At 41.7% G+C, this 15,940-nt stretch overlaps 1 protein-coding gene across 2 annotated transcripts in view; it reads left to right on the forward strand.

The window, feature by feature from the left end:
- Nucleotides 1-15,940, forward strand: part of PLEKHG7 (pleckstrin homology and RhoGEF domain containing G7) — a 68,243-nt gene that overhangs the window by 20,428 nt on the left and 31,875 nt on the right. Inside the window, exons 5-8 of one of the 2 annotated variants that reach the window (XM_063614263.1) lie at nucleotides 5,097-5,224; nucleotides 8,347-8,387; nucleotides 12,626-12,724; nucleotides 13,518-13,661. In XM_063614263.1, coding sequence (XP_063470333.1) covers nucleotides 5,097-5,224; nucleotides 8,347-8,387; nucleotides 12,626-12,724; nucleotides 13,518-13,661 — 412 coding nt within the window. The remainder of the gene's footprint in view (nucleotides 1-5,096; nucleotides 5,225-8,346; nucleotides 8,388-12,625; nucleotides 12,725-13,517; nucleotides 13,662-15,940) is intronic. The other variant, XM_055235600.2, reaches the window with a different exon arrangement.

A 15,940-nucleotide genomic window follows, 5' to 3' on the forward strand; every position in this document is an offset into this window, starting at 1 on the left:
TATAAGACATGTTTTTTGTACTTAAGGAGTGTCAGTCTAATGGAAAAGAAAAGACACATAAATAAAACATGATATAATATATTCAATAATCAGTCTAATAGCATTTATTGGCTGCTTACCAAGTTCTGGACACTGATCTAAGTGCTTTATATTGATTAATTTAGCCCATCCTCACACAATATTATTATTGTCTGCATTTCCCAAATGGCAAAGTAAGGACCAGAGAGATTACTTAAGTTGTTCAACCAAAGGTCACACTGCTAAGATTAAAATCCATGAAATTTGACCCCACATTCTTAACCACCACTCCAGAGGACTATAGAAGCACAGAGCAGAAACGCATAAGCCATCCAAGAAGGGGTCAGGGAAGATGAATCCTTCTACCCCAATAGTAGTTACATGCTCTCTGAGGTCTCTGGGGAATAGAAAAGCAGTTTATAGAATCTTGGGAAACTACTAAACTTAATGATACTAGAGTTCAAGCTCAAGAGTCAATTTTTTCCCAAAAATCCCCCTAGATTACATTTCTCATTCAAATGATTGTAATTTTTTCAATCCCTGCCCTCTTTAAATGCTAAAATCTCATTATGTGCTTCTTAGATTTTTATCAAGAGAACTATATATTTGATGGGGAAGCTTCTGACATTCCTCTTCAGGGGTCTTCTTTTTCTGAGCGCTCAGCATTTTATGTTATATAATACCTTCTGAAGACCATTATAAAACTTCCTGGCTGGATTTGTACACTGCTAATCCATTACGTGTCAGTCCCAATATCCTGTATGCAATATGATGAAGGTAGAATTATGTTTCTCATTCAAATTATTTTAACTTTCTCAACTCCCACCTAATTCAGTTCCCTCCATCCTTATAACTATCACGGACATTGAGTTGGCAAACAAAAAATGAAAGTTGTAAGAAGTCGCAGCCCTAATGATCTTCTTATAAAACCAAATCATAAAGTAGAGAAAAAGTCAAACAGAAGTGTAGAATGCTGAAAGATGGCCTCATCCTTGGAGGAGGAATCCAGGATGAGAGATCTGGGTCAGTAAGGATAGCATTTGCCTGGATGTCACAGAACCCAACCAGAATGACCTAAGTAAGGAAAGAGAGGGTTTTTGGTAACATAACCAGATCCCAGGCATCTGTTTTTCTATTCTGCTCTTGTCTTTGCAAGAGTTGTGGTATATGTTCAGGTTTCAAGATCTATTCCGGACAGCAAGAAGGCAAAGGACAAGGGGTAAACAGAAGAAGCTAGCTGAGTCTGTCCCCTTTGAAAAACTTTTTCCAGGATTCACATGCTTGAGCTTCCATTTAAATCTCATTGGCCAGGTTTGGGTCACATGGTCTTCAGTAGCTGCAAGAGAGTCAGAGCAGGTCAGCCTATGACCTCAGCACATACCATCCCAGACAAAGCAGGGTTTTAATAGCAAGAAAAGGAAAGAGCATGCACATTGAGTTGGCACATTATCTATTATTACAATAACAGTGATGACTACGTTCTCCTAAAGTTTCCTAATTAAAAAAAAAATAGAAGAGCAGAGAAAAGGCAGGTGAAACAGATTACAAAACCCCAGGGAATATAGACAATTGAATAAAGCTGAGCCCAGTGTTACTTAAGTACTTCCCCTTTGTGATTATCTCCTTAACAGAGATAATCCATGGGCCTGAATCTCATACTATGACTAGGAGTTAGACTTGGGGAAGGCAGAGAGGGGATAAAACATTCCCAGCCAAAGCACCAAGCTGGGAAGCACCATTTTATATGGGGAATTACAATGCATTCCCTATTTCCAGAGATCAAATTGCAAAGTAAGGAATATCAGGTAGGTAAATGGAGCCAGATCATGGAAGGCTTGTGTTTGTGCTTTAAAAATGTGTTTATCTGGTATGAGAATCCTCTGAGGTGTCTTAAGCCAGAGAGGGATGGTTCAGACTTAAATTTTAGATAACTCACCTTTAGTGACCATTATAGGATGGAATCAAGGAGATAAAAAGGAAGGCAGAGAAACAAGGTAAGAGGTGACCATGCTAATACAATTGGAAGATGTTGAGGCCCTGATCTGGTGGAGACATGGAGGAGTGCGCAAATATGAATAATTATTTCCTTTGAGTATCACGGAAGACTTCTTGCAGGAAGCAGCCTTTTATAACTGAAAATGAACTTTATTTTGTGTCTACACTGTGTATCTGAACAGTCTGAGGCATCCTTGCTTCATATATTTTGTAGAAAATTATGGGATATAAGTTAACCACTAATTATAAATTCCAAAACAACTTGTTCTACTATTCATAAGTAAAATGATTTGAAAAAAATGTTGGCAAAGGCTGAAAATGTGAAATAATACTCAAAACCTAAAGGTAGGAAAGGCCTATATCAAGTTACTTATAACCTCAAAAGTAATTTTTCTCTAGTTGTGGTGAGTATCCAGAGAGCTGGGTGAAAATACAGATACAGAGGCCCACTTCAGACCTACTAAATCAGAATCTCCACGGTGGGACTCGGGATGGATATTTATAATTAATTCCACAGGATATGCTAATATACACTAGTTTTCATCAGCATTATGATGAACCTAACAGGGCATGATAGACTCCACCATTACACATATTGATAAGAAAGAGGGCATGGGATCTGAGAATGTACAATTAAGAGGCAAGAGACAAAAGTGCAGGCAGAAAGGCTGTCATTCATATAGAAGGTCAGAACCGTGGAACTTGGCTGCAGAGCCTGGTAGGACTTGAGCAGCAGCTAGGTAGGAAAATGGAAAGAGTGGAGGAAGGACTGGGATAGGGAGACTAACAGGGATCCAAGCACAGCCACCCTGGGGGTGGGAGAGTGCTAGATGGCAATAGACAAAATCACAATATCCAAAAGGGTGTGACAAACCCAGGCTCTCAACTTTCCAGGCAATTCATAGCTATGCTTTTGTTGGTAAATCAAGACAAATTTCTTTCTATGTAAAGTATATATGCTAACTATTTGTTGGTGAAAATATAGAGATTACATTGGTCAGTAAACAGAAGAAATTGTATATCTGTCCCTTAGAATAGACCAAAGGAATATCTGAACAATTCTGATGAGAAAACTGTGAGTCCCTACAATTCCATGTTATTAGGCAGGTCCCCAGCATGACAGACCCCTTACCAGCCTGACCAATTTTGCTCCGTAGAGATCACTGAGCAAATACCTGGTGGCTTTGGTACTGTTCCCTACTGTGTCTGTGACATCACCCATTTATCTTGTGAACATCCTACAGACACATTTCATGAAATGGGCCAAGGGAAAAGAGAAGGTAGGAGAAAGGAAAAGGGCAGGGGAAAGGAGAAGGTAGATAGTCCTGTGTGATGAACTTTTCTAACAAACAATATTTCTCATTTTTCTCTGGGAAAAATAACAGTAGCTGACTAAACAACCAGCTTCGGATCATCAGGGGTACAAAGATCACCCCCATGGATCCTGCTGCCTTCTGAGGCAGTGTGCATAATTTGCAAAGACTTCTGTGTTTGAGGTCTTTTTCCTAATATCCTTCTGAGTCAGAACAAGCAGGGTGCACTTGCGTTGACATGTCTACGTGAGCTCTTCTGCTTTGGATTAGTCAAAACCATAAACGGCAAGTAAGGCTGGAAGAAGTGGTGAGTAGATGTATGGGGTGTTTGTGTCATCACAGCCCTCCCCTGCCTCCCAGTCCTTCCTAACAGAGCGGCAGCAGGCAGCTCGCAGCCATTCTGCATGACCAGAGGTGGTCGGAACCACGAACCTGCCTAACTCAGCTCTAAGATCTCTCCTTGCATCTTTTTAAAAACTTATTTTAATTCAGGGAGTACATGTGCATATTTGTTCCATGGGTATATTGCATCATGGAGGAGATCAGGCTTCTAGTGTACCCATAACCCAAGTATTGAATGTTTGTACCCAATAGTTAATTTTGCAACACTTACTTCCCTCCCACCTCACTCCTCCCCACTTTTGGAGTCTATTGTTTCCATCTTTATGTCCACGGGTACCCATTGTATAGTGCACACTTATAAGCAAGAGCATGTGATATTTGATTTTCTGCATCTGAATTAGTTCACTTAGGATAATGGCCTCCAGCTCCCTCCATGTTGCTGCAAAGGAAATAATTTCATGCTTTTTTTTTTTTTTTCCAGACAGAGTTTCGCTCTTGTTGCCCAGGCTGGAGTGCAATGGTGTGATCTTGGCTCACTGCAACCTCCGCCTCCAGGTTCAAGCGATTCTCCTGCCTCAGCCTCCCAAGTAGATGGGATTACAGGCATGCGCCACCATGCCCAGCTAATTTTGTATCTTTTTTAGTGGAGATGGGGTTTCACCATGTTGGTCAGGCTGGTCTCGAACTCCTAACCTCGGATGCTTTGCCCACCTCGGCCTCCCAAAGTGCTGGGATTATAGGCATGAGCCACTGCGCCTGGCCGAGTTCATGTTTTTTTATGGCTGCATGGTATTCTATGGTGTGTGTGTGTGTGTGTGTGTGTGTATACACATTCCATGGTGTATAGATAAATATATATATACCACATTTCCTGGTGTATATATAAATATATATATACACCACATTCCATGGTGTATATATAAATATATATATATATATACCACATTCCATGGTGTATATATAAATATATATATATATATATACACACCACATTCCATGGTGTGTGTATGTGTACACATACCACATTCCATAGTGTTTTTATGTGTGTGTATGTACCACATTTTCTTTATCTAATCAACCATTGATAGACACTTAGGTCAGTTTCATGACTTTGCTATGGTGAATAGTGCTGCAATAAACATATGTGTACAGGTGTCTTTTTTATATTATGGTTTCTTTTCCTTTGGGTAGATATTCAGTAGTGGGATTGCTGGGTTGAATGGTAGTTCTATTTTTAGTTCTTTGAAATATCTCCATACTGTTTTCCATTGAGGTTGAACTAATTCATATTCCCACCAATGGACTATAAGCATCCCTTTCTCCACAACCATGTCAACATCTGCTATTTTTTTACTTTTTAAAAATAGCCATTCTGAGTGGTCTAAGATGATATTTCGGTGTGGTTTTCCTTTTATCTCTTGAGCACAGGTTCTACGAGCACAGGCGGAGCTCTGTGGTGCTGAACTTACCTGGACTTGAGATGTTCCCTGGGGACCTTCTGGTGTCAGATGGAGCTGCTGATTACCTATGCCATCCACTTCTGCTGCTGAATTCAGGTTCTGTTCATTCAGTATACTTTCATTCCATGCCCACTGTGGAACAGATATTGCCATAACCAGGGGGAATTTTCAAAATATTGAATAATTAGTAGAATATATGCACTGACCAGTTACAATCAGCCTCACCAATTACAATAGGCACCAGCTGTTACTGGAATTACGGGAACCAGCTGAGTACCAGTCTTGGTATTGGGCATTCCATTTACAGAGATGAATAAGGTATGGTTCTTCCCTTAAAATGTCTTCTGGCCAAATGTCTTATCCCAGGCCCCAGACCTGAGACAGGTGCAGCATCCTAGATCAGAGCGCCCTCTCTAGGCTGGTGAGTAACTTCCCCATTATTGCTGTCATGTTCATCTCCCACCCCACTCCTGGGCTTCAGCCTCACACTGATGTCTTCCAACTAGGGTGGTACCATGGGGAGGCAGAGGTGCCAGTGGCAGATGAGTGTCTGATAGAGAGGCAGCTTTAGGGATAAAGCTTCTGCATCTTCATCTCATTTGTGAAATAAAAGAACAACTAGGGTCTTCAGGGTGTTTTCTTCAAGATTCTGGGGATAGGTAAATCAAAGCCTTTGAGAGCTAAGAGGAACTTAAGCATTATCCATGCTGGTGGTTTTTAAACTGGTTTAGTTCTTAGCAGAGTCCTTTTTACAAAAGAATCCTTGCTTGGAAATCCAGTGTACAAAACAAATCCAGGTGAAGCTGCAATGCTTGCAGCTGAGATGAGCCCCAAAGACTCACCTCCAAGGCATCCCCAGGAGCCTCAGACACCCAACAAAACAGTTTAAAAACCACCAGGATCATCCCTCATTCACATATGTGTGAGTGAGACCCAGAAAAGAGAAGTGGCCTAGTCATGGGGTCAGCTGGTTTGTGCAGAGAAATGAAATCAAGGCTCCTGACCGAGTCCGGTGCCCTCTCTACCAGTCTGCATCTGTTATCATCTGTCATCTATTGTATGGGCAGCTGCAGTCTCCTGTATGTGGAGCCCAGGGCCACCAGTGAATAAATCATAACTAACATGTTTATAGCTCTTTATTTTTACAGACCCTTTCACATCTACTTACTATCTTACATGATACAGTAATCCAAGTGAGCAAACCAAGAGGGGTTAAGTGATCTGCTTGAGGACATGCCCCTAGAAATCTGAGCTAGTTCTAAACACAGTGTGGCCTTAACAGAGGTTAGTACATTTTAAGAGGCTTTAGAATGCTGTCAATTAGTTAACAACTAGAACAGTGGTTCCCAAAGGCTGTCCCGAACCAGCAGCTTTGCCATCACCTGAGAAGTTGTTAGAAATGCAGATTCCAGGCTCTCAACCCCCCCAGACCTTCTGAATCAGAAACTCTGGGTGTGGTGTCCAGCAGTCGGTTAGTCCGTTTTGTTTGTTGTTGTGGTGGTGGTGGTTGTTGTTGTTGTTTGAGACAGAGTCTCACTCTGTGGCCACCGCCATGCCTGGCTAATTTTTTTGTACTTTTAGTAGAGACGAGGTTTCAACATATTGGTCAGGCTGGTCTTGAACTCCTGACCTTAGGTAATCCACCCACCTTGGCTTCCCAAGGTGCTGGGATTACAGGCTCGAGCCACTGCGCCCAGCCAGCAGTCTTTTTAAATAAGTTCTGCAGGTGATTTTGATGCCAGCTACAGTTTGAGAACCACATGCTAAGGAACAAGGCCATCGCTGCTTCTACATCTCACTAGCTGTTATTTTTGTGTGTGCCTAGCATCATGGTAAATACCATACAGCAAAAGATAAGCAGCATCCTCCCTATACCCCTCTGCCCTCTTCTCAGGAGCTTAGAATAGAGGCCTCATGTTCCCAAGTCACGGTCTAAAGCAGTGCTGCTCATGCTTTGCTGCGCATATGAGTCACCTGCAGATATAGTTGAAATAAAGATTCTGGTTTAGCAAAATTGTATATTTAAGGCAGATAATGAAAGATTGTGGATTCAATAAAGACTCATGAATCTTCTGAATACTTACAAAGCTTTCCCAAGGCTCCAAAGCTAGAAAAGCACAGGAGAGAAATTGGCCAAGGACCGGGGACCCCAATTATTGCAGTTCAAATTGGATGTAATAATTTACCACCAGGCATGTGAGAGCTAAGTGTGGTGAAGCTGATTTGTGCCTAAGGGAGAGTCCACCTAATCTCCCTTTAATGAAGATCGATAAGGTGGTCAAAATGAATGAGAGGATAATCTGTTGGGCAGGTGCCTCCCAAGGTTACGGTGGGAAGGTGCCTTAAGCACATCCTTTGCAGTAAATGCTGCTCAGTTCATTGCTTCCCTTTGATTGAATTATTACGCACACTCTCCTGGGGGATCTGATAGAGAGAGAGATGGATGTATAAGACATGCATTTTGTATACAGAATGGTCAGAACATGCCACCCACACCTAAGAGACAATTTTCAGCTTTTGCTAGGTAGCATTACAACATTATGCAAACAGCATCAAATTCAAAAGGCTAGAATCCAATCGAATCTCTTTCCTTCCTGGTCTTCCAAAGAATGAGGGATTGAATAACGGCTTCCTTCTCAAGTCAAAGCAACTCCTAGATGATGGCCAGTAGCAAGAAGCCCCGACATAAAAATGGGTGATGTTTTAATGTTCCCTATTTTGGGAGTCTTCATTTAACCACATCTGGGGATTATGAGGGAATGCAGTTTCCAAGTCTCTCATTTGCTCAGGCTATTGAAGTTTGCATGTGATGAGGGGGTTCTGGTAAGACAGTGTGAAAATGAAGGGCCTGTCCTTTTGGCCCCAAAGTGCTTTGGTTCCCTGTCTTAATTAAATTACTCAACATCTTCAGTACAGTTTATAGATTTCTCCACAAGCGATGAGGAAAAAGAGTTTAAATAATACACCAGTAAAGAAACAGGACAATACCACCTTAAGGCGGCAACAGAACACCAGCTTTTAGGTTGCAACATTGCTTCATTCACTCATCTGCAAAAATATAAATATTCATTTCGTGCATTCTCAAGAGGAAGAGAATTAAAGCAGGATGAATTCTGTTTGGCTAATTTTCAAAAAGCAGGTTTTGTAAAGCACTACAATGATCTGTCACTGGTTACTCCAAGTACTCGTAATAATATATTGTCTTTAATTTCACCCAGAATCCAAAAAGCCAAGATGGCCTTTCTCCAAAAGAGGAGTGGTAAGTGTTGCAAATTGCCATTTTTGTTTTAATTAAGCTTCCTGTAGCTAAGAAAGTAAGAAATGGCTGAAGAGCCTCTTCATTCTGCTTTATCTTTGCATAAAGGCAGATGGCACGTGAAATATAAATGATATCATCATATCCGTAGTATTGGCTACGGAACATGCCAAGTGGTGCCAATTTGTGCAGCGAAACAGTACTAATTGCCAGTGGTTAATTAGCTCTGCAAAAAAACACAAAGCAATCCTAATATAGTGATGCTTTACAACACTAAATTTATAACTTGCTGCTTAGAAAGCAGCTCACTCGATGAAGCAAACTTGCACAAACGTATGCCCCAGTTTGCAGTTAGTGCCGTGTGTATATTGGGACATTGAAAAATGAATGAGATCTTACAGAAACAGATTCCGCAAATACACTTCTATTTCTAGGAAAGCCAATAGGATTAATCCTAGTGGGTTTAAATTCATTCTTGGTTCCATCAATAATTGACGAGTTATCCATCTCAATCAGCGGTCCCTGAGACTTTACTGCCTAGGACAAGGGTGGCCACAGTCAAGCCGTTCCTTCTGGCATGCTGTGGGAAGAGGGAGGGAATGTTCATGATGACAACCTGACTCCTTCTGTTTTCTAGGGGGAGGAAAGGGACTGATTTGTGTTCTCTCAGCAGTACTAGTTGTATTACTTACACACTATGACCAGCAGCAGCAGCAGGGCCTTATGGGCTGTTACTATGCCTCGTTCTGTTAAAAATCTGCCCACATGGCCTTGCCAATCAGTTTGGCATCAGTTGCGAACATCTGCAGTGGTTCTATGGACACACACACCTTGCTATTTTTTAAGTCCCATCACTAAATAAAAAGCCCTCTGAAGTTCCAATTCTAGCTGCTTCCCTTACTGACCTATGACCTTGGCCAAATGGATTACTCTCCCTCAGCTCAGATCTTCCCTATAAAAGGCAGAAGACCAGTGCCAACCTCACAGGGTGGTTGTAATGAATGCCTTATAATGCATGTGGAGCCTACCCCGGAGCTGGGCACACACAGACACTCAGTCAATCTTGGCCGTATCACTAGTAGTAGTATCTTTAATTAGGGTTTGGAAAACGACTTATTCTCATAGCCAAGAGTATGATTGACTTTCACTTATTTCCCAAAAATAAAACGTTTATATGGAACATACTCTAAACATTATGAGCTGCAAATCGTAAATTGTTAGTAAAATGGTAACACCATTGCCACCAGGGCTGTTGCTCATCAATCATTTAGAGATGTGCTTTGTCTGTTTTTCTGACAGGTCTGAGACAAGGCTTATGATGCGGCCCCTCCTGAGCTCTTTCCTCAAATAAACAGAGGCAGAGCTGGTCACCAATCACATCTGAGGTCGCAGGAGAAGGGGCATCTCCCCTAGCCCTCCCGAGGGCTTATCTAGGACAGGGAAGCTCTGAGGGCTGCCTGAGAGATAGAATATGCTTTCGGAAGGGAAGAACTTGGCCAAGGAAGGGACACTCCTACAAGTTGTTGGGATTGATCCATTCTTTTCCCCATAAAGAAGCAACTTGTTCTACACACATGTATTGAGCAACTGTGCCAAGTACTGGGACAGATATCTAAGATGCCAAGATGCCCATTATCAGCTCACAATTGAGAAGATGGGACTGACAAGTAAACTGTGGGTGGTGGAGGAAAACATGCTAAATGCCTGGCACTGTGTTGGAGGGAGGGAAGCAATGAGGGAGATACACAAAGGAAGAATAATTAGCGGACGTTTTCAGCAAATGTTTTCAGCAATGAAGAGAAAGTCATTTCTAGAAGCTTCACTTTCACAAGAACACAATATCCTGTTTTCTTAAAATTAACATCTTCTTCTTTCCTTTATCCTCTTAGCCTTATTTATCATGTAATTCATATCTCTATAAATGGTAATCCACATCAATATAACAAACACACTTCTATTGCTGTGATGTATTTTTCCAATCTATTAAAGATTTTTCCTTTTCCTCCTTTCTTCCTTCCTTTCCTCCTTCCTTTCTTCCTTCCTTTCCTCCTTCCTTTCTTCCCTTCCTCCTTCCTTTCTTCCCAACCATCAATATAATATTAGTAATAAAAGCTAACACATCTATAATGTTTAGCACATTACCAGGTACTGTTACTGTTTACATGTGTTCTTCTTTATGTATGTCAGTTAACACATGTGAACTCATAAATTCTACAACAATCCAACAAGGTAGGTAACATTATCACTTCTCATTTTGAAAATGGGGAAATGGATTCAGAGAGTTTGACTAGTTTGCCTGAGGACACACACCTCATAAGCTATGGAGCATCCAGCAGTTACATGCAGTCTGCCTTTGAGTCTGTTCTACCCCGATGTGGCCCTGCTCCTTCAGCTGTAGGAGTCCCCATCACCAGACCTGGAAATTCCTCTCTCCATTCTCTCATTAGAGCTCTCATAGATCTTGCCTGTTCTCATTGATTTGTCAACCACTCCAAAAATTTGTATATTCAGTCTTAACCTTCAGTTTTGCTCCAGTTCCACGTCACCAGTGACTACTGCACATCTTCATGCCACCTACCTCTTAGTTACTAAGTCTGAGACTCCAGAATTAACCTTGGCTTCTCGCTTTTCTTTACCCTGTGTATCCTCTCTCGCAACCTTCAAATGCTTCTCATTGCCTCTCCTAACCACTGCCACCACGATGGAGGCAAGAAGCTACTAAATGGGTGTGTCGTTTTCAAGAGTTAATGTGACCACTGGGAGAATGGTCTCCTCTCCCCTCACTGGAATACCCACCCAGCCATTTGGCCAGGGGACTGGTCAAACCCACAGAAAGCCACGGTGAGTGCCCTTCAAAACGCAGGGTTGGCACTCACTTTCCCACAACTCCAGTGCTGCTTCCATTGTCTCAGCCTCTTTCATTTCCAACTGGCTGCTGATTTTTTATTTCCACAACATGCAGTCACTATGGTTTCAGACATCAACAAAAGGCACATGTCCCAATTGCAGTAGGAGGTCTTTAACTGGTTCCAAGATTCCTTTGCTGCTGTGGAGGCTAATGACCCTACAATAGGTTTCCTCTTTCAGGGCCATAACCCTACCAGAGAAACCAGCCACAGCCCATCAGCACATTCTGGAACTATGACAGGGTCTCCTTTCAGACACGCAGGGAGCCCCCTACCTGCAACAGCCGATAACCCGGGCCTTCTCTTGCTCGTGCAGAAAATATTGATTAACTTTCACCAAACTGTTCAGATCCATGCCAATATCTTGCACCCTGAGGCAATAGAACAAGTTGAAAAATTGTTTGTGATAAACATTCATTTGAAATGCCGCCAAGCTGACTTTTAAAAGCCTTGCACATTGTTATTTGATAGCTTCTTCCTGCTTTGGTTGGTAAAATGAACTCTTTAAGTGGGCAATTCATGATGTCGCAATAGAAGAGTGAATGAACCGAAAAGAAAATGCTCATAATATAAGTTTAAAAAGCAAGTTGCAAAAGGATGTGTAAATATGATACATTATACCATTTAAAAATTAATTATGAATATGATCAGAGTACGAGATTTCCAATGGGTATGTGAGGGTGAACACACATTTCATGGTTTTTTTTTTTTTTCTCAAATTTTCTACAATAAACATATATTATCTTAGCAATCAGATTTTTTAAACAAGTATTATTAAGAAAAAATAACTATAACAAAAATAAGTGGGTGATTCCATTCTAAGGAAAATAGAGTTTCCGGCATATTCTGGTATTCTGTAGCAGAGAATTATTGTCTGGGGCAAGTCGCTTGAACACTGGGCTTTATTTTGTCATCTGCTAAATTAAGGATTGAACCAATATGTCTGAGGTACCTTCTGATGTTAATGAAATCTTAGGGTCCAGAGTTTGGAGAAGTTAGAACTGTGAAGGCTGTGTCACCCCCATGGGTAGGCATAGTAAGACTGTTTGCTATATGACCATTCTGTGCCTAGGATTTTTTTTCTTTTTTTAATTTGTAAAATGAGAGGTTTGGACAAGGTAGTCTCACAGGCCTGTGTCCCCCAGGTCTGACATTCTGTGGTTCTGTGGCTCCTGCTAGAGCTCAGAAATGGCTTTGGAACTGTTAGTGGCTTAACGACAAAATATGCCATCTCTTATCATGAATGTTAGGGAATGAACGAAAGATGCTGAGGCTACCGAAGTCATGTCATTAAAGAATCAATGTTTGAAAATCCTGTTTCTAACCATCTTTAAGCAGGGCAAAGACAAACACAAGCACATGTCCGATCTGGAAAACTGCCTGTCCTCTGTGAAAATTACCAACTTCAGGGGCTATGACTTCTACAGTCTTAAGGTATCTTTCAAACTGTTTACTATGGGGTATGGCTTTTTCTTTTCATTATTTGGCGGAGTAGGGAGGGGAGGGTCAGTATTTTAAGCTGCCAGATTATTGCCTTGTTTATAGTAAGAGCAAAATGCAAGAGAGGAACCCAGGGCTGAACAGGGCCTGCTCTCCTCAAACACACTGAAAGCTGGGGAAAGTCATTTTATCTTAAGTAAGGTAACAAATGTGAGAGCACTTCATAGGCCAGGAAGCCTCTACGAATGTTAAAAGTGGGTGTTACTACTCTTCGTCTCTCTGGGCCTGGATTTCCTCATTTGAAATGTTAAGTTGTTTTTGATAAGACAATTTCTAAAGGTCTCTGAGCTCTAAAGCTCTCACTTCATACTTCCTCAGTAGTTAATTTCAACAAGTTTTGCCAATGGAACCTGGAAGCAGACTTCCCAGTCCTATAGGGTTCTTTGAGTTTTTTTGTCCATAAACTGAAAAAGACTCATGATATTCTCAAGCATAATTCAAAGCATCATCAATCTGAATTGATTTGAATCTTAAACTAGAAATAATGCACATTGTGCATTTCATGCTGCATATTAGGAGGAATTGACATCCCAGAGCCCCACAGAGAGAAGCTGTGGCTTGGGTCACTTGGGGAGTCACTGTCAAGAGGGATGCCCAGGGCCTGAAGCAGGAAATCATGATTTTGGGGGTTGCCTGGTCCTTTGGAACTGCAAGCCAAAGCAAATAGCCAACAGGTCAATCCACTGAGGTGGAAATGTTTTGTTCTCGCTTTTTTCCTCATGTACAGGATAAGACCTGGGATGAAGTCTTGGAAACACATCACAAACTCCCGACTGATCAATTAGACTTGAAAAAGCAGCAAGAGGCCGTGTGGGAACTTTTCACAAGTGAATGCACCTATTTTTTGGACCATTTATTAGTTCTTAAGATGGTAATGCCAGGCTTAATTTTTGTAGTAGATGGAAAATATTAATTTGTTTCTTTGGGCACTTGTTTTCCTCTTCTGAAAGAAATAAAGAAAAACAGAGAGAAGAAAGAGAAAGAGAGAGAAAGAGAAAGAAAGGAAGGAAAGGAAGGAAGGAAGGAAGGAACGAAGGAAGGAAAGAAGGAAGGAAGGAAGGAAGGAAGGAAGGAAGGAAGGAAGGAAGGAAGGAAGGAAAAGAAAAGAAAGAGAAAGAGAGAGAGGGAGGGAAGGAGGGAGGAAGGAGGGAGGGAGGAAGGAAGGAAGGAAGGAAGGAAGGAAGGAAGGGAGGGAGGGAGGGAGGGAAAGAGAGAGGAAACGGGAAGCCAGGTGAGGCTTTTTTCTCCCTCTTTCAGGGGATCGTGAAAATTTTTATTTGTCATTTATTTTTGTTTACCTATTACTGTACTGTCTCTTTATACTTTAACATTGGATGAGATCTTCTAAGTGAACTAGTCCAGTGTCCCATCCGATGTTGAATGAATCTCTTTTGCCTTGTCTCACCAGTTTGCACACTCCTGAGCCAGGGAGCTCACACCCTTCTCAGGCAGTCCATTGCATCTTTGCTCGGCTTCCTCTTTTGGAGCTCTTGCTCCCTCGTGAACAGTACCAGGTGAATGCTTTTTATCAGCTGCAGGGCCACCATTGCAGATTTAGGGGGCTACCATCCACACGCAATTTAGTACTGTTGAATTACATGGTATATTCATGATGTCTTTTATGTAAATAGCACCCCCATGGTCACAGCCATGCTCTGGTGAGGCTCAGAACACAGAATTTTTTCTAGAAGAACAATAGAGCAAGGAAGAGAACCATAGAGCAGCTTCCTCCCAGGACCACAGGGGAGGACGGGCCACACAGCTCCCAAGGTTGCCTCTGCCCACTGCACTTTTGCATCCTGGTGACTGTCTTACACAGCTAAAAGGCACTGTGCTGGCAGACCTGAGTTCAAGCCCTGGATCTGCCTCTGATTTGCCTTGTGACCTTAGGAAAGTCTAGTCCTTCATACCCTAAACCAGGGGTTGACAAATCTTTTCTGCAGAGGTGCAGACAGTAAATATTTTGGGCTTTTCAGACTATATAGTTTTTGTTGCGACCACTTAACTCTGCCATTGCAGTACAAAAGCAGCCTAAAGGAATGTGCATGACTGTGTCACCCAGAAAACATCATTTACAAAAACAGGTGGCAGGCCAGTTTAAGCTCACAGGCTGCATAGTTTGACAGTCCCTGTCCTCAGCTATAAAAGAGAAATGACAATACCATCCCTGGCTATCTCATAAGACCATTGTAATGATCAAATTAGTTTTCTTTGAAATCCATCAAGTGCTATACAAATGTCAGTTATTTTCTGTAAGTAATATTTTTTGTCAATCACAGCTCTAAATCCTTAACTTAGCAAAATGTGAACCACAAAGACACTCTAGGAGAAAATTGAAATTTAGAGACAATATCAGTTAGGATGCTTACAAGAGCATGTAATAGAAAACTAGCTTAAATAATACAGTATTTTATTAGTGCATGTGACTGCAAAGTTCAGAGGTGGGAAAGAATTCAAGACATTTTTGATCAAGGGGCTCAAAACAAAACAAAACAAAAGAACATTTCTCCCCATCTCTCACCCTGCCTTCCATGGTATTAGCCACATCCTATGGCTGGCTTCTCTTGTAGTCACAGCATGGTTGCTATCACTGAGCTAATGGCCAGAGAGAGAGAGAGAGAGAGAGAGAGAGAGAGATCTTCTTAGCATTCAAAGCAAAAGTCTTGAGATTTATTCTGATTGGACTGGCTTAGATCACGTGCCCACCCGTGAGCCAAATCCTCTAGCTCCGTAAGGAAGGAATGTGCCAATTGGCTTAAGGCAGTCAAGGCCCACCCCTGGGAGTGAGATCAGCTTGCCACATGGCACATACGCAGTCTAGGGAAGAGTAGACACTGAGGTGAAAACCAGGCTGTTTTTAGGGAAGGGGAGTATTGCACGGGGTGGTCACAATAAATGTTCACTGCAGAGAACGAAGCCCCTGAGCTATGCCACCTTCCTTGTCCTAAGAAACTGCACAGAACTTTCTATCCCACTGTAAGCTGTCCAAGCTTTTCAAACTAACATTTCCTGTTTAAGAAAAGGCCAATCTGAGCTCACTGTCAAATACCTCAGTGTATTTAAAGCATATATGTGCCTTCCTTTTACACAATCAATATGTTTTCCAAAAGTGCTTATGAATTAAAAATGTGTAACTCATATAATAAATAT

This window comes from Symphalangus syndactylus, chromosome 13 (assembly GCF_028878055.3).
Source record: "Symphalangus syndactylus isolate Jambi chromosome 13, NHGRI_mSymSyn1-v2.1_pri, whole genome shotgun sequence".
Lineage (NCBI taxonomy): Eukaryota > Metazoa > Chordata > Mammalia > Primates > Hylobatidae > Symphalangus > Symphalangus syndactylus.